The sequence below is a fragment of the Seriola aureovittata genome, chromosome 7 (assembly GCF_021018895.1).
Source record: "Seriola aureovittata isolate HTS-2021-v1 ecotype China chromosome 7, ASM2101889v1, whole genome shotgun sequence".
NCBI lineage: Eukaryota > Metazoa > Chordata > Actinopteri > Carangiformes > Carangidae > Seriola > Seriola aureovittata.
The window spans coordinates 17,370,870-17,390,145 of NC_079370.1; the positions used below are offsets into that span (position 1 = coordinate 17,370,870).

At 40.0% G+C, this 19,276-nt stretch overlaps 1 protein-coding gene across 10 annotated transcripts in view; it reads right to left on the reverse strand.

Annotated features, from left to right (window-relative positions):
* The window catches only part of LOC130172873 (F-actin-uncapping protein LRRC16A-like), a 91,956-nt gene that overhangs the window by 32,857 nt on the left and 39,823 nt on the right, over positions 1-19,276 (reverse strand). For 4 of the 10 annotated variants that reach the window (XM_056381824.1, XM_056381831.1, XM_056381827.1 and 1 more), the window contains 17 exons: positions 17,656-17,777; positions 16,859-16,956; positions 16,539-16,609; positions 16,123-16,196; positions 15,834-15,909; positions 11,828-11,916; positions 10,831-10,925; positions 9,511-9,597; positions 7,889-7,992; positions 6,653-6,730; positions 6,008-6,084; positions 4,537-4,644; positions 4,041-4,110; positions 3,175-3,186; positions 2,547-2,628; positions 2,308-2,407; positions 1,930-1,984 (listed from right to left, as the gene is read on the reverse strand). In XM_056381824.1, the coding sequence (XP_056237799.1) occupies positions 1,930-1,984; positions 2,308-2,407; positions 2,547-2,628; positions 3,175-3,186; positions 4,041-4,110; positions 4,537-4,644; positions 6,008-6,084; positions 6,653-6,730; positions 7,889-7,992; positions 9,511-9,597; positions 10,831-10,925; positions 11,828-11,916; positions 15,834-15,909; positions 16,123-16,196; positions 16,539-16,609; positions 16,859-16,956; positions 17,656-17,777 (1,398 nt within the window). The remainder of the gene's footprint in view (positions 1-1,929; positions 1,985-2,307; positions 2,408-2,546; positions 2,629-3,174; positions 3,187-4,040; positions 4,111-4,536; positions 4,645-6,007; positions 6,085-6,652; positions 6,731-7,888; positions 7,993-9,510; positions 9,598-10,830; positions 10,926-11,827; positions 11,917-15,833; positions 15,910-16,122; positions 16,197-16,538; positions 16,610-16,858; positions 16,957-17,655; positions 17,778-19,276) is intronic. The other 6 variants (XM_056381832.1, XM_056381828.1, XM_056381825.1 and 3 more) reach the window with 3 other exon arrangements.

The following is a 19,276-nucleotide window of genomic DNA, read 5'->3' on the forward strand; positions in this document are numbered from 1 at the left end:
CCTATCTCTCCACTACAGTCTGCACTGGTTCTGCAAAAGGGAAGATGGTACGCTACTACTGATTATTCTATATAAAACACTTAAGAATTGTTATTATCACTGTCTGGCAGGAAAAAGTGGGGCTGTGCTGTTGTTCTTCTGTTAATTTTTCCTTCAGATGCTCTTCTCCTCTTCTATATCTTCTTCTCTAGCTGCTAACATTCACAAGCATGGGCTGATAATTACATTATGTTTTCTCTTGGGCTTTGTATAAAGTTTGTATATGGAATAAATATGCACCGTGTTATTTGTTTATCACAGCCCTTTCTGCAAGTAGAACAATGTGGTTCTCATTTAGGTTTTTACTCTGCTACAGCATTGTTAATTACTCTTTGATATCTCTATTCCACCAGGGGTTTTATTCTTTTAAGGCGCTCTGTGAATTCTCATTAAGATCTTCATTAATTTATGAAGACTGATCCTGGTGAATTAGTGAAGCAGACACCTTCTCACTGATAAAACACAGAATAGAGTTTGTTTTTTGTTTATCTGTTTATATTCTGGCAGTTAAGAGCTATGCCAGGTCTAACTGTCTGGACTCACGCCTGGACACAGAAACACAACAGGGTAAATGTGCTGCCTGGAGCTGTGTGTGTGTGTGTGTCTCTCACACTCTGTATGTGTGTTTATGCATGTTTTCCGGGATACACACGGCGAAAAAAGGTCAGGGTGTACTACTGAATAAAATTTGAAACTTACAGTCTCGCTACAGGCCTTCATTTAACACACTGTGCACCTTAGAGATACTACTCCCAGGCCTCTGCTCTAAACAAACCTCTGCACTCTGAACTTCTTAAGAAAAAAACCCTTCTGAGATCAGCTGTCCTGTGCATATTACAAAAAACTTCAATTCCTTCCACCTTCATTTTCATTTCCTCCCTATCTGCCATTTATACATCCTTTGACCCACCACTTTTAACCTCTTTTTTCACCATCCATCCATTAAGTTTCTCCCTCCTTTCCTTCTTTCTTTGTATTCCAGCGTTCACCTGCACAGCCAGATAACCAGCTCATACACATGCTCCATCTTCTTATGCACATAATAACACACACACACACACACACACACACACACACACACACACACACACACACACGCACATACGCACACAAAAACAGACTACAAGCACCAAGAGACCAATCCAGCACAGAGCAGCTCAATAGGACCATCAATCTAGCACATCCAGCACTGTGGGAGACAAAGAGAGGCAGGCACTGGGGCAAAATTTGTTACACCTCCCATGATGGAGAGAGAGATAAAAGGAGCGAGATGGATTGAGGGACGGGAAGGAGGGGAAATGGCTTGAAGCTGGAGATTGCTTTGTTTTCGCTTCAGGTTTTTCTGAAAAAGCTATGGAAGAAAATGACCACTTACCCAGCATCTTTTAATGTCTATATAATACCCCATTAGATATTGATCGACACCCTGGATCGAGCAGAGATGGTTTTCATGAGCATAATAAAAAGTTATGGTACTTAGTTTAAATACTTGGGTCATAATCCCATGAGTTCTGGCGTACTATACTTTGGTGGTTTCCCTTTGTAGTGCAATAACCCACCCACAACTCACTTTTACTACCACTTTAAAACTAATTAAATGACATAGATTAGATTTAACAAAAAGTTATACCCAAGTGTTGCGTGTAGCACATGGTTTTCCATCAATTTGATCAATGCAAGTAAATTCTATTCGCACCACCCTCCACTGGGGAGGTCGGAGGTCAGCTGTAGAGTAGCTGGTGGAGATTCAGTAATTTGCTTCAGCCGGTTAGATGCTCGCTGATACAGGATTTGGACCTGAGGCATCTGTTTGGAGGACGCACTCTGTTAACAATAGGCTAGAGCTCCTGACAAAGCAAAACATACAGTAGAAGGAAATTAAAAACTCACCGACTCCTCCTCTTGAATCATGTGAACCAGACAGTCCAGCACCGGAGCGAGGTTTCTAAATAACGTAGAGCAAAGACAGGATGAGAAACTGAAGAGAATCCACGTGATGAAAATGATACTCACAGAGAGAGAACAATCTTTTGAAAAATGCTCAAGTCTAGAAAATCTACTGAATTTTATTGTTTGATGTTAGCTGTTTTTTTGGCCCACTGACGGGCATGTAATGACATGGTCTTTTGTTATCCACAACAGACCAAGCCAAATCGTTCAAACCACAACCAAACCAATCCCAGGACTAACCACTAAGGTGTCTCTCATAGCCGCATACTGTACGTGTCCACTGTGTGTGCACCCTCTCCTCCTGCCCTGTATTCTTACTTTGACTTTATGTTGTTGAAGTTCTTGCCCAGAGAGAGGTGTCTGATGGAGCGGTTCTTGGCCAACCACACCAGCAGAGTGGACAGGTCTGAGTCCAGGCCTGCGGGTACAGAAATAGGTTAGAAATTATGAAAATAAGGTTGATTTTTGTTAGCTGGGTTTCCACAGCTTTAGAGTTAATTAGGTTTGAAAAGCTCATTAAATACATGCTACAATATGCATGGAAGCTGCCATCTCACCATTGTCAGAGATATCTAGGCTGGAGATGTTTGGGATCTCAGCAATACAACCTTCAAGGATCTGAGAACCTCCTGACCGCAGCTGTAAAGACGGGGGGTAAGGTACATCAGACACAATGTAGAACAGTCTATCTCACTGTAAGTAACCTCTGTAAAACTGCAATTCTTCAACTGCTTGCTGCACTATTGTTGGAACAAGACAAACTCCAACACTGACTGCAAAGTTGATGCACAGTGGAGGCTTGACCTCTTCTTCTTCCTCCACTGTGCAAATTCAACAAAACAACATTCAAGGATCTATGAACCTGTATGCACAAGATTCTTTAGGTGAAACATGCAACTAAAGATGGAAATGTGTCGGACAGTTTTACAGTATGAAGAGAAACTTGTGGTATTAGATGATTAACATGATAATGGCAAATAACAACACAGATCATCCAGAACAACTGCAGCTGCAACTGTTACTTGTAAATTTAATCATTTCCTTCCTAGTGAAATACTGTGTAAAAATGGACCCAGAGAAGAACAAGATCAGCGGGGAAAAAAAGTATCTGCCAAAACAGACGTGCAAATAAAAATAAGGAAGAATGAAATGTTAATTATTAAGAGTCAGTACATTAGTACTTACACAATGGCCAAGCTTACAGAGGCATTAGGGGGAAAGAACAGCATGTCAGACCAAGCCAACAATTACCAACAACAAAACTCACAGATGCTTAATGATCACTGTTCTATTCACACACACCCACACCCACCCACCCACCCACACACACACACACACACACACACACACACATCAAAGGCGCACGCAATTACACAAACACACTCAACAGGGAGTCCTTATTTTGTACGCTGTCAACCCACTCAAGGCACAGTTCTGGGCTGTCTCCACCAAACGGTTCATTAAGGCTTCGAAAAAGGACAGAACGTATTCCCCCCCCCCCCCCCCCCCCCCCCCCCCCCCGCAGCTTCAGTTTGTGAAGATTTCTATGGGAATCTGGAATTGGATTTCCTGTGTAATTTGTATTCATGTGTTATCTTTAGCAATCCCATTGAATCTGCAGCAAGCTGTCTTTATCTGTTTGAGCAGGGACGTAGGGATGAAGGTCAGGGGATTTAACTTGTCACATTAAAATTTGATTTTAGAAGTGTGTTCATATCATTCACATAATTTCATATTCATTTTGAACATGGTTTGGAAAAGTTCTCAGATTCCTGCTTGCCTTGCACACATTGACAAGCTGCATTGCAAAACTAGAAAGGCTTTGATCTGGATTTTGAGTATGCATAGAGACACCCCACCCCCCCGGTCCCCCAACTCCTCAATATGAACGAATGAACCCTGCCGAAAGAGTAAAAATCCACTGAGAAGCCACAAGGGAATGATCCATCATGAGCCAGGCACAAATGGACACATTGTAAAACGATATCTTGACTTTTAATCAAATGATTTATGATGGAAAATGATGTGCAGTGTATCTCTGCGGATCTCACCTCGCAGCAGCTGAGGTCTAGAGATACGTCCTTCAGATTGGGGTTACTGGCCAGACCAAGCAGGAGTGCCCTAAAACAGTATTATTACAGGCAGTTAAAATGAAAAAAGTGAAAGGTATTCAGCAATATAATTCAGCTTTTTATCATGACACTAAGTGTTAGTAGAGTACATGTGTAATGCATGTGTACATCCACGTTTCTATGGATGAGTTATATTTTGTTCTGTTTTGTCAAATTTGTGACTATTTGTTCTCAAAACAATAGTAATTTTACTTTAAGTAAGAAAAAAAGGTTCAGTGTCACAGTTAGTCAGAGCTGTAGCGGCTGCTCGCTGTGATAAAGGTTTATTTTTTCTGTACCTTTAAAAGCTTTAAATGATGACATAGGTAGTAAAATAAGAGGAGGAACAAGAACAAAGTGTATGATCACAGAGAATGTGGGACACAAGAAGCTTCTCCTCACAGACACATTAAATGTGAATGAATTGTTGTCTCACTTGAGGGCCTCTGGTGGCAGCTTGGTTCCTGACACGTTGATGGAGCTGAGAGACATGGCACTGCTGAAGAAATGCTTGAATGATGGCGGCACCTCTTTGCCTTTCCTACTGAAAGAGGAGGAAATAAAATCATATTAGACGGATACACCGATTATCAACTTTACAAGCAATTTTTAAGGCTTTTTTTGATCTAATACCATACAAGCCTCAATGATGAAGTTCCTTAAGCTGACCTGAGATTCAGGCAAACATTAAGCTTTTATTACTCTTGCCATGGCCTAAAAGCCCGTGACCCATTTTAGGTTTTATCTACTCTTCAAGAAATCGTTTTAACTGCACAAAAAGGGAACAGAGGGGATTTTCAAAAAGGCAGAATCAGTTTAGGTCCCAGATGTACAATAACCCTCTCCCACCTCTGCCAGTATGTGCACTCACATTCTCCACTCTCAATTCTTTTTCTTCCCTCCACTGCTACTACACTCACATCCTCTCCTCCTCTCCCCCTACTCTCTCACCTTTTCTCTGCCCCCACCCCCCACCCATCCCTATCTTCTGCCCCCCTCTTCCCTTGATGAAGTCCTCAACTCCCAAGAGACAGACTGGAAAGAGAGATAATAATGGGAAGATAACTCCACCCATCACCCATCTGTTATACACACACACACACACACACACACACACACACACACACAGGCACTGAAATTTAAACAGTCTTGAATCTTGCACATCTACAAACTCAACAAATGCACAAGCACACACACGTACGCACACACTTGTCGTCCTGATCCTGTATTTTATCTTGTCTGTAATAGCATGTTGTCACCAGCAGGTGTCACACACCAACATACAGACTACATGGTTAGAGCTCACGGTCATGTCTGGTCAAATCTGAATTTTAGGGCAAAGTCCTACATTAAGCTTGACTAGCCCTGGATAGATGCTGTATAAGCAACTTACTGTAAACACAGCAAGAAACTGGTTGATGGGTTATGGACAAAAGCCAATCTCCCATCACTCACATGATGTGAGATGTCTTTGTATAAATTTCATATTAAAACAAAGAGATCTTTTTCTTGCTAAAAATTAAGAATTGAACTGTTTAGGAGTGAGAAGACAGTTCAATTGGGCTTCTCCTTTAATTTCACCGAGGTGACTCATTTTTAAAATCTCTTCTTTAACGCTATCATAACCACAGCTGTACTTTTGTAGCTGTTTGACCAATTCTTTAAGTGAATTCCTACTGTAGTTGCCTTGTTTATTACTTATATTACACTGTTTGTTTTTATTATATCACACTTTTTTATTGTTAATCTCCTATTGTGCAACTGTCTGCCTTCAGTTAAAGCATGCAAAAGTCATGCAAAATGTACTCTTGATCGATAAACCTTGGAGGAACGAAACTAAACAACAACAAAAGAATTTTCCTCTTCATCATCAGGTACCTGGTGGTAAAACTCAGATGAGTTCTCACCTGTGAGGGAAGACGCTCTTTGACACGTTGAGAACAGAGAGGTGTTGGACCGAACCTCGCAGCAGAGCAGAGCAAACCTGGAATACACACGCAATGTGTCACTGTAACATCTCAACTGTATAAACTGTCTCAAGTATTGAGACAGTTTAAATCCTTATTTTGAAAATTTTAATATCAATTACTTTTTTTTTTTGCACCTTCCAACCCTGTTGCGTGTATACAAGTCTGCAAATGTGTTTATATGTGGCTGCACGTGAGAGCGACAGAATATGATTTCAGAGCTAATCAATATCTTCAATGACAGGCTGACAGCTGGCTACATCTCAGACTAATCAATAAGCTGTACTGGCTCTCAGACCCACATCAATATATCACACACAGTATTCTGACAACTACACAAGCAGCAGACAACAACTCAGATTGAGTGGGTGTATAAAATTGGATTACATTCACTGCAACACAGATGTTAATGGCTGGCACTTCATCTTAAAATGCAGTATAATGAGATATAACCCTAGCTGCAGGTTGTTTATTTAGGGACTCATTCGTAGGGGTCTCACTATTATAAAACTGTATCTCTTTACTCATTTATTCCCTCTGAGCACCAGGTGGGATTATCATATCAGTGGTAGCCTCCCGACTCACCTGGTCCAATGAGCAGTCAGTGTTGGAGAGGTCAAGGGTTACCAGGCTGTTGGGTTGACCAAGGAAGTGGCAGAAATGCTAGAAAAAAGAGCATCAAACAAACCACAGCACAGAGCGTTACAAAACAGAAGATGAGACCGCGTTAATGTAGAGGGGCGTAACCATTCATCTGTAAAGTATGTTAGTCGACTGCTGTGTTGTTGACCATAGTGAGAAAGCACTTCTCATGTGCTGCTGTAGATTACTGTTTCTGATTTATTCTCCTACTTTTGAGTTTCTACCATCTGTCTCCTCTTTCCTCATCAATTTTCATTCATACCTTTCCTGCCTCTCCATCATTTCTGATTTCCCACATCAAACCTCTTATCATTTCATACGTCACAAGATCTTTTCAATCAGTTGCTAGATGCTCTTTTTAAAGAAAAACTGAGATTCTGTCTCTCAGACAAACTGGCTTATTCCATATAGTGTAGTACAAAAGACATTATTCATTTCCGTCTTTGGAAATCCAGCTTCATCTAGTAATAGGAGTAAATGTTTTCCCGTAGTTTTCCTGCAGACAAATTAAAGGACTCTACATTTTGGTTAATACATTGTTTCACTTTCTTGCCTAGAGTTGGACTGACTTGATTGGTGTGTCTGTGCAGTAAATATGAATCTAGCTAAGCTAGAGCTAAGAGGGGAAAAAGGGGGAAAGAACTAGCTTAGCTCTGTCAGGTAACAAAGACTGCCTACCAGCACCTACAAAGCTCCCCCCTTTACTCAGTGATCTGTAGAAGCTGTTTCCCCTGCTTCCAGTTCTTGTGCTGCATGTAGGCCAGATCATATTTACTGAACAGATGTGAGAGTGGTATTGATCTTTTCATCTAACTCTTGCTAAGAAAGTGAATAAGCATGATTCCCATAATACTAACCTTGATGCTTGTATATATCATGATTTATTGTCCAGCTACAAATACAGTAAATCCCTGCGATAGGTGTGATTGTGTGTGCTAGACTGGATTCTGATTTGTAACGCCACAGTAAAGAGTTTCTCCCACATCTCAGTATCTGTGCTCTGAACAGACGTTGAATGTCCCAAGTTGATGCTCTGCTACAGAGTGACTTGCTAACTGATTTATAACGGTCTGAAAAGGCCTCCCCATATCTACTGCACTGAACTGTTTCAATCAATGAAGCGTTATTGATACCAGCTCTGAGAAGGATTAGAAACTGTGTGTGTTTGTGCGTATGTACCTGCATGTCGTCTCCTCGGAGGATATTCCCTGAGAGGTCCAGATGGACCAGGCTGCTGGGGATGGACGGGTTGGCACTCAGTGACTGGCAAAGGCTGTTCACCCCTACAACACACACACACACACACACATGCACACACAGTGTCAGCATTATCTCAACCCTCAAGTCTCCCCCTGATGTCTTGACAGCATATTGAAGGAAATAGCAGAGGAAATGAGAAGTGGGTGAAGACAGGAAAGAACAGGAGCAGAATGCAGAGTGAATGCATGGAAAAGTGAAAAGAGAAGGCCTTCTCATGGTCGTGTAAATGTTATGCTACGCCTTTGGCTGTGTCACGCTATGTTGAGCTGTTTTATATATTCTTAAAAACAGTTTTTAAATGTCATAAGATAATTTATGAACATTAAATTAATAAAAGCAGGAATCTGTAATTAATAATGATGTAAAATGAAGCTCTGAGCAGCCACATTACGAGCTGTATTTTGACATACAACTGATAAAATGTGTTAACCCGTGTAACATCTATCACATGGCTGACACACTGAACTTGCACTTTTAATAAAGTCCTGACTGACTCTGTGAATGAAGGCGTGACAGTCGGGTGACTGATTTGATTAAGAGATACAGATGAAAAGAGATGCAATAAAGGAAAAATTAAAGAAACACACAAATAAAGATGATTAAGAAAAGGAATATTTGTTGTATTCAAGATTTTCATATCAAATGCAAAGGATTCAACTTACTCAAGTTACATTCAGCTGAAACTAAAATTCAAACAGCTGAATTACAAGCTACATCAAAAAAAAAATATCAGTGTTAAAAAAAGAATAAAATGTCCTCAATCCTCTACATCTGCTCTGAGCATTGGGGGCTTTTGGGGGTTTGGATTATGGATCGAGCCTTTAGCGAGACGAGCAGGGCTCAGTTAAAACAGCGCAGCCCTCTCACCAACCCTACACTGAGGAATATGATAGCTCTTCATTGATTGCCTGAGAGCAGAGCATGTTTACAGTGAGTCCCTACAGATGGTGCCTGGTGCTGCAGCACTTTGGATGACAACCAAGAGGAAATTTTTACCTGCAAGTGACAACAGCCACATTTAATCTGGAAATTATGATAATCCTTTGCAGTTTTTATTTTTTATCTGCCAGAATAGCCTCTGCACAACCAACTTCACGGCATTTCATTTAAGGACATTAGTGCAGAAGGATTTTTTCACAATGCCAAGAAGTTGTGGTTCTGGTGACTGAAGGAAAGTGATCTACTGAATAACATTTATGCAAATGAAAACATGCATATTGTTTAGACTGGCTTTGTGCACTCACACATTGATAATCCACCCCCACCCCCCCACCCCACCCCACCCCACACTCAGTGGTAATAGTGCAATAATTAAGTGTCATTTGCATCCCAGTGTTAGGTGTGATCAGATTAGTGGAACATGTGAATTGCATGAGATCGCAGAGCCTGTAAAAAGCCAGCTGATCACAAAGCAGCATTTACATATTATTTTTTAAATAAAATCAACCAACTTTATCTCAGATTCTCCCAAGTTTTTATTTACCATTCACCAGTTTGAGCAGCTTTACTTGTAACAAATGACAGGGGAAGACAGCACATACCTTTGGGTGATAGTGAGGTTTTGGAAAAGTTTAAATGCTTTAGTCCCATTCGAAGTTTGGCAAACTGAGAACCCAGGGAGGAGATACCTGCAGCAGGAGAGGGGAAACAGAGAGACGATGTCACTTCTCTCCCATGGGGCTGCTGTAGCTTCTTTCATTGACAGCCAGCGTGACTATAGCTATTATAACTTCTCACCTCTAAATGCAAAACTACTTTGCACATTTATTCAACAGTGTATGTCCTCATCTGACTTCTTTCTTTCATTCTTTCATTAAAATCCAGCCTCATTTTAAAACAGGTTGCAGCATTGATTTAGCACTGACAAATCCTGCTTGAAATTAAAACAGATAACAATACACACAAATCTCAAGGGGGAAACAACAATGTGGCTGAATTTATCCCTTTAATTATTTTCTTATGTTTGTTTTGGAGAAGGAGCCTCCTTTTGCTCCAGTAAAATATCTGCAGTATGTAATCAGCCACAGTAACTAGTAAACAGGTAAAACAGCTTCACTTGAAAAAAACACCTGAAAAGATGAATATATAAAGATCTATCAAGGCCAAATGATGAAGTCAAAATGACAGTAAATATGATATTATTCTTAAAATGAAAAGATCATTGTGGTGTTGTATGTTTACATGCGACTGCCTGAATGTATCTTTAATTTATGTGTCCTGGATAGAATAACAGGCCTTAGGCTAGAGGCGATGAAACATTAAACCTGTTGCACTCTCTGCACTGTATCAAGGGAACCTAAACTGAATATACTGTATATTAACATACCTAACACCTCTGACAGACTGGTACAGTACATATTCAGTGCCAAATAAAAAATGTTTTGCATTTTAAACTTGGCATGTGATACCTGACTATTGATTGACGTTTTATGGATTCAATATTTCACTTTAGGAGAATTACTTTTCACACATGATATCCATAACTGACTTTCTTACTCATGCTAGTAGATCATACAAACCAACAGACTGACAAATCACCATGTGCAATAATTTAATTCACTATCTGTGCAATATCACTTATCTACTGCTATTTTCCTGTTTTTGTGATATTAAATGCTTAATTGTACAAACTATATTATAATATTTTTTATCTTTTTTAAGTACTTGATATTGTTTATTCACAGTTTTTCTTTCTTTGTACTGCCCACTTTGCTGCTGTAACATTGCAAATTTCAGTACAGTCATACGGGAGATAAAAGAAACCGTTGGGATTCTCGACCAGCCGTTGAGAATAAATTACAGAGGGGAGTATAACAGACCAGAGATGAGTACATTAGACTAGATTAGAGCAGGTATCATACCTCTGTCCTCCAGCGGATTGTTGGCAAGATTAATGTTGGTGAGTCCTGAGCTGGGGTTGTGGGCCAGGGCAGCAGCTAGCTTCTGGGCAAAATCACTGTTGAGTGACAAAGAGCATATCCATAATGTGTGTATGACCAATGTGCTGTACATGTGCAACTTATCAAAGTGCTTTGGCAACATAACTATCTAAACCCAGCCATACCCAGAAGCAAGGCTGAATATAGGTACATTAGCACTGAATTTCTTTGTGTAATTTGTAAAAATAGCTATAAAATGTGTTTTGCAAGACTAAAATCTTTTTAACAGCTAAATAAACAGAAACAGCATCAAGCAATCCAGCATGTCAGCACTGAGACGAACAACAAAGCTGGACCAGAAGTGTAATATAGAACCATTCCTCTCATAGAACATAGTCCTCTGCAGAGCTGCTGCAGTTGTATAAGTCTATATATGTACAGAACATTTTTACCATTGCAACTTCATATTGGCTTAAAAGTCTGAATTTTGTTATCCTGACAATATCTATAAATGTGCAACATTTACTTTGGTTACAAAGTTTTCTATTGCTTTGATATTTAATCAATTGTTTTATTAAAAAGATCTTCAATATTATATGAAATTAAATCAAATGTCAGACAGTACAGTTTCACATTTTATTTCAAAATCTTGCAATTTAGAATTGCACTGTCAGAAAGTTAGGAGACTTTGATTGATAGATTGACGCAACTTTTAATTTAGTCACTAGAATGGATTCATCTCCAAAAAGCCTGAATACTACATTTCCCATGATGCAGGGTACCGTCTGCAATTGAGCTCAAGTTGAAATATATACTAGTACTAGTGCTAGTACTTATATATAAGTACATATACTTTTCTCGCGCTTGATGGAGCTCTGCCGCAGGTTTCACATGCTGAGTGGTGATCCTCGTTACAAGTAAGTTGACCTCGACGTGTTAAATCGTTGAAGTGCGATTTTAATAGCTTGCATGAACTTACGTTTTGAGTCCTGCGTTGTCCAGAACCAACTCTTCCAGTCGACTGGATCGAGATACCACCCTGAGGATCTGCTCACACACATCTGCAGACTGGAGACACACACACACGAAACAGATGCAAGTTAAACTTGAGTTACACATACATTTGTGGGTAATAATGAATTAAAATAAGGAAAAATAAACATGCACACATAGAGAAAAGAAAATTTACCATTTTTGTGTTCTCTATAAAATAGCAGATGTATGAGTGATATGAAAGGTGAGAAAGAGACACAGTCTTACATATTATGCATCTCACATTCACAGCTGAGCAGCGGCAGTCTTATCTCACTGATCCATTTAGTGCTTTTCTTCATCACTTTTGATTAAACGTATAAAAAAGATACTAATTAACTGAACCAGCTCTGAGGCTTACGTTCCTATTTTATCGGGAACAGTAAACCTTGTACTGAAACTTTCAAGGTCATGTGACTAACACAGAAATTTACTTTTGGGATACATGATGTTCCCGCAAGTGTTCCTGTGCAAAATGCAGTGAAACCACTATGGGAAGCTGTTCATTGATGCTAATTAAAGCTGTACTGTGGCATGTAAAATAAAAAAAATAAAAAAGCAGCAGTAAATTCCATCTCTTCCACTTAAAGAGCATTTATGCGTGACAAGGAGAGACTGGGGAGAGCAGAGTCTGGACACTTAAGAGGGAGAAACTTGTCTCGCCTCTGTGGTCTCAACACCACAGGAGAGGAGGTGAGTTGAGGAAGCAAAAGCACTTATATTTAGATAAAAATTAAAAATTCAACAGTTCCATGTCGGTGCCCTGCCCAGATATTCGCTGACCCAGTTCACTGTGTGCTGTGTCATACCCAGACACATACACACCCACACATTCCTCTTTTGCTACAGTGTTACAGTAAATCTCTAATTATCTGCTCAGACTCTCAACACAAACATTTTCCATCGTAACAACTGAACTTTAGTGGATCATTGTGTTGTTGTTATTCTTTGTCATCGACATTCCTGCTATGAGGGACTGTTTCTTTCAGCCAGCTGCCTCAGTGAGGCCAAAACACTGGCGACTTTGTCCCAGACTGTTATCTACAGCGACGGGGAGAGAAAGAGGGGAGGAAAGGAGAGAGGGATAATGGAGAGAGAAAGAGACAGCGAGAGGGAGAGACAGAAGAAAGGGACTGTTGTTCACATGTTTACTCTGGGAAACTGTGAGTATTACAGAAGAGGAATAAGAATGATGGCGGGCAGTGGGGGATGACATAATACAGAAAAAGGAGATTTGAGGGTAGTGAGGGATGAAATAGAGAAAAAGAAGAGAGAGAGCGGTTGGTTGCAGCCTTACAGAGAGGCAGAGAGGCGCACAAAGAGGTCTGTATTTTCCACAAGACTCACAACAAAACTGCTGGGTGACACTGGCAGCGTGTCTATTGCACCATTTACCACTCATTAAATAACAGTCTTGTCATGCTGTGCTACTCTGACCCAAGGTCCTGCTGAAATATCACACGCTTTTACACACACGCACACGCACACACACACACACACACACACGCTGTGTGATCATGAGGTGATCAGAAGGCAAGGCCTCTTATCTCTGCTGTCTTTTCCTCTTCTTCTCCTCTTTTCTCATTAATGATTGCATCTTGATTATACACCACGACACAAACAGCTTGATTGAACTGAGGACGAGCAGCGTAATCCTCGCTGTGATAGCCGGCTGTGTGTGTGTTGTGTGTGTGTGTGTGTGTGTGTTGTGTGTGTGTGTGTGTGTGTGTGTGTGTGTATGTGTATTATATTATCCAGTCCACTGCATTGAGATATTCCTTATCTGTTTGTAGAGATAGTTGGATTGTGATTTAAGCCTGAGGCTTGTGAATTTAATGTTCCACGTCTCCCTTTCATTCACTTTTTCTTTTCTTCGTTTTTTATGCTCCGCAGACATATCTTTTTAGATATTCCTAATGCGACTGTATGGTTCACCAGCACGGATACAATAGTTCAGGCTGATGGGCAGTGTTGCCCTTGAGTTGAACTTTTGCATGTCAATAGATTTGGCAGGAACATCAACTGACTAACTGCTGGTTGTGGAAAGTAAAAACTTGTTTCCCAAGCGTGTCTGTCTCCTACTCTGCCTTCATTCGTCAGATCTAAATTCTCTTGCCAAACACCTTCTGACTAATTTCCCGACTCATCTGACACTTCTCCCTCTCACTGACCTCTACACTGACCTTCATGTTTTTGTCTCACTGCTCCGTTTGCTGTCAACACTTTCTCTTTTTCCCTCTGTGTTCCACTTCTTCTTTCTAACTTGTTATTGTTCCCATTGGCACAGGATCAAAAAAAATTCAAAATCATGCTCCAGAGCACATCCCTGAGGCCTTTGTTTCTCCAGTTTCTCTGTTATCACCTGCAAACACGCACACTTGGGGAAAAAGGAAAAAAAGGGAAGTATATTTTCCTTAAAAACACCCAGAGGAGACTTTGTCGCACTTTATAGATCTGGCTCAAACACAAGTCAGACGCTGTTCAAACAGTGGCATCTGTGGCTAACATCACCAAAATACACTCTATAAAACATCTGAAAAAGCATCCGCTCAAACCTTACTAACACACAACCCTATGCATCCATTATAATACACACTACCCTGCGAAAAAAAAAGACACATGTTAGACACAGGCTGCACATGTGCCTGCGTAAGGGTTTGTCACTAGATATGTGCACAGCATGGGGAGGGGCAGGATTTTAAAATTCAATACAAAAGGAATTGTCTGTGACGGAGGCATGAGATAATTGTTTGGACTGAGGAAGCTGCGTGTGGTAATTGGTGAGACTGAGCGAAGCGTCAAGACGAGAGATTTAGTGATGGAGTGCTGCAGGGGGGGCAGCAGCCTGAGACATTGAGCCCCTTTGTCTCGTTAGGATTAAGAGTCTTATCACACAAGAACATTGGACTGATCCTCAGTCAACAGACAGGAGGGAAGGTGGAAGAAACAAAGGAGAGATATTCTGGACAGTCAGAAACATACAGCTACACACACTGTTAGGCAAAGGTAGAGTAGAGGGAGAGATGGAAAAGTTAACAGACAGAGAAGGACAGAGGCGATAGATACCATAAATATATAATATAGGAAGAGACAAAAACAGAAATAAAATGCATAAACAAGTAAAACATGTCAGAACAGCTAAAACAATTAGGTGCTTAATCAGTTAGTCAATAAACAGAACACTGTCCTGAAACGATGTTGACGATTATTTGTTTCAGTAATCTTTAAGAAAAAATGCCAAAAATTATGTTCCAGCTCCTAAAATGTGAATATTTGCTGATTTAATTTATTTTATGACATGAAACTGAATATATTTGGGTTTATGAGCAGATTAATAAATAATAATAAAAACTTTAGCTGCAGCCCTAAATGTCAGATAAATAATGTCGGCTGCCTTTTGGACAACAACGCAGAAACCACTGCAGTGAGGAGTAGAGTGGTAAAGAAGTGAGAAGCAGGACCTTTACAAAGGTGACAGGAACAGAGAAGAATCTGACAGACAGGCAGGGACACTCACACACTCACACACTCACACACTCTCACACACTCTCTCACACTCTCTCACTCACACACACACACACACACACACACACACAGAGACACACAGAGACACACAGCAAGATTAAATATAGTTATTTTGTCATTTTGTGGCAGCATTAACGAACTAACATTAACCGTTTATCCAGCATCATGATTAAACATGTATAGTAATATAAGGTTAATATAAGTACTGTGAAAGAACTACTGGAATGGGAAGAGGTAATAAAACCTATTCATTGCCTTTGGTGTTAAGGGACACACTACGCCCTATTATTTATATGATTGCAGAGAAGTCTGTGTGTTTAGTTTAAAAGGACAGAGTTCGTGAGACAGTGGTTAGAACAGACAAGCGTGGAATGAGGTTGGAAGACAGTGAGACATACGGGAAGAGGTTGGCGAGAACGGGGACTGACCAGTTTGTAGTCCTTTGTGGAGAGCTTGGTGAACCACTGGTTAAACTCAAGGACTGCTATTATGGCCACCAGATCCCTGAGGAGGAGACAAAAGGTCATAGCTGGAAAAAAATATTCTTCTTCATCAGTATCACCTTCGACTATGTGGTGACTTCAGCATTTTTACGTTACAACATAAATCATGTCACACGTACAATACCTCTTGTTTCTTTTGTATGGTACCATGTGGCCTTTATCTGTGTTTTCTCTTCATCTTTTCTCTTTATTTTATGGTTACATTTTGTCTCACCTGTTTTCCAGATGGCTGAAGTCCTGCAGATTTAGTTCTCTGGTGTCTTGTGTCAAATAGATGGTGTCTACATCCTGGAAAGGAAACAATTAATCGCAGCTGATATTAACAAACGTGTGCTATTAAAAAAAGCATCTGCTCGCTCTTGATGAGTCATATACAAACAAGAAATTGCACAGAGCAGATGAAATATACACAGCAGAGAAGAAGTCATTTCATTTTGGATGAAGAGAAGCAGGAGCTTGGAGAAGATCTTCAGAAATATAGAGATATATATTCATGCACTGTTGTGGCTGTCGTTTTTATCAAAGGGCTTTATGCAGTTTAATGTCACCCAGCCAAAAGCACTGAAGCATAGCTGAACCGGGATCTGTCAATCCTGTACAACTGCATAAAAGAATGTAAATGATACTCACCCACTGCACCTCTTCTCTGTAAGGCAACCCCAACCAGTCACAAACACATCTGTACATCTGAGAAAACCCACCTGCACAACAGAGACGGAAAACCCAACAAAAAAAAATTAATTTACAGGAAATTTGGGCAAAGATTCTACAAAAATGCACATAACTTAAAACTAAAATCAATGTATAAACAAACTATGATTGCTTTAATTAACTATGTAAAACTACAATAGCACTGATGTTAAACACTCTATAACTGACTCTGTGCACACATCACACATACATTAGAGCAAATGTTTTGTAGAAAGTAAACACAGTCACAGATTTCTTACCACAGGGTCCAGGTTCAGCAGGCTTGTTGCTCTCCCACAGAGTCTGCAGAGAGGTCAGCCTGTCTGGAGGCTCCATGCAGAGCTTCTTCATCACTTTGCTGAGAAGAGAAGACGAATGAAAACATAATTCAGTCATTCCATTTCTATATTGTAGCTGGTGAAATTTTAAAAAACATATCCTCCACTCCCGTTAAAAGATTTTCAATCAAGCAGCTCCAGGCTAATTTCTCGCTGTCTTACTTGTCAATGGACATTTACCAAGCAAGCAATCAGGGAGTCGCTGCACTGCAGAGTGCTCCAATAATGGTAAATGAAGCTAACTGAACTACACAACTTAATGTTTGATGGAAAATAAAAAAAAAAGAGCATTTGCAACATAGAATTGATTGGAGCGCAGAAGAACAAATGACTGCCTCTCAGTCAACTCAAAGACTTTGTCCTGTTCACAAGACGAGGTTATAAAAGTTTATGGTTTTACATCTGTATTCATTTCTGCATTTATATTCATGCTTCCTGTTCGCACCAAAATATATCAAATGGGATTCACATCCGCATTACAATGCCTGTAAGTATCTGGTTTTTTGGATATTAAATACAGTATTCTGTAGCTCTTATCCTCAACCAAGTGAAACATGTAAAGATCAGGTTCACAAATGACATGCAAAATCAACAGAACAGCAAAATGAAATTAATTACTGGTTCAAATCTCTACACGACTTGACAGGCACATTAGCATCATAATAACTCCACAAAGAAAGGCATAAATTCTTGTACACACGTACAGAAGCTAAACTCACCTAGGCGGTAGACCAGGACATATCCTCAGCAGGCAGTTTCCTATGTGAGCGACGACCTCATTAACCTCATCTGAAGAGAGCAGCTTCAGAGAGAAGGAGCCACGCTCGTACTCTATCAGCAGCTAAAAGAACACAACATTGATCAGTGATTCACACTGGCATGCATGGTTGTAACTTCACCTGCTTCAATCACAGTTATACTTAATTTAGTTTGTAAAATGTCATCTTTCTTTCCTTTACACTTTTCCATCCACTACGCCTGTCTACTTTCAAAAAAATAAAAATCTACTGGAAAAGGATAGTTCTTCCTTTCCGTTTGATATTCAACTTTTCTCCCCAGGTACTTCTATGTATCTAGCCACTGAATTTACCCAGAAATAATATGAATAACACCCTCTATCCACTCAACTACATCTTCATCCCACATCTTTGCATGAAGTAAAAATGAAGATTTAATGACATTTACCAAGACTAGCTAACAATCTCAGCATTTGACATAATTATGCAAATGCTGATGTAAGGTGATATATGCCTCCTCTATAGGCCAAAATTAACATAATCCTAGATGGTACAGGAGGCCATCAGTCAAGATATTAAGAGGACTGAAATCTCTTGAGATGAGTGGGAGAGAGGTTGCGCTGCAGGAACAGTGTGGTTTGTGACAGATTATCATATTTTGTAGGTAGATCCTGCAGACTGACAGCTAGCCAGCTCTGGTCAAAAAGCCAAATTGAGGCTCTCTCCAGATGGGAAACATCCAACTCAGAGAGATTTTGGTGTCACATATGTTAATGAGTTTTTTTTCAGGATTATACAAGGCTTTGTGATGTGTTCTCAGCCATCTTCTGAGTTTTGTGTCTCCTTTACTCACTAAAGCGTCTGCTGTGATGACAACCACTGTCCTTAAACTTGAGGGTATCAGCAAACATCCACTCTGCCGAAGTGTCCCTAAACAAGACACTGAATCCTGAGCACCTGTCCTGTAGCTGACCATGACCTTTCACTGAAGACAAGTTAATGCACAAAAGTAGTAGTGTTGATCCCTGTACCACTGATAGATCTGCTACTTTACAGTAGGGATTTGAGGTGAAAATAATACCTGGTAACCTTATAGAGAATTCCTCTGATTGGATTTGTTAGAAAAATGTAGCTCTCAAGAACCAAACTGAAATGAACTCTTATCACATTATAACCCTTTACTCTATGCTGCTTTAGTTGTTAGTGTTTTAGCATCAAGTTTTGTCTGTTTTAAAACTACCATGACCTCTATGTCTTTTTTTTTTTACTTGGCTTTTCTGTCATTGTAAATTAGTTTCATGTAGGTACTCACGCAGGTAACAATCCTCCTGAATGCATAAAAACAGCATAATTACAAAAATGCACTTACCTGCTTACTTGTGGAGAGTTAGGTGAGAAGATTGATACCACTCTTATTTCTATGCGCTGAGTGTGGAGTTTGAGCTAGCTGACGCCTAGCTTATCGAAAAGACTGGCAAGGCTTGGTTAGCTGCTAGGAAGCAGCTAACCTAGCCTTGTCCAGACTTAATGAATATGCCATTGTATCTCATTTGTTTAGTCTGCACACTAACAGAAATGTAAAGTCAACGATGTTAGGCAGAGT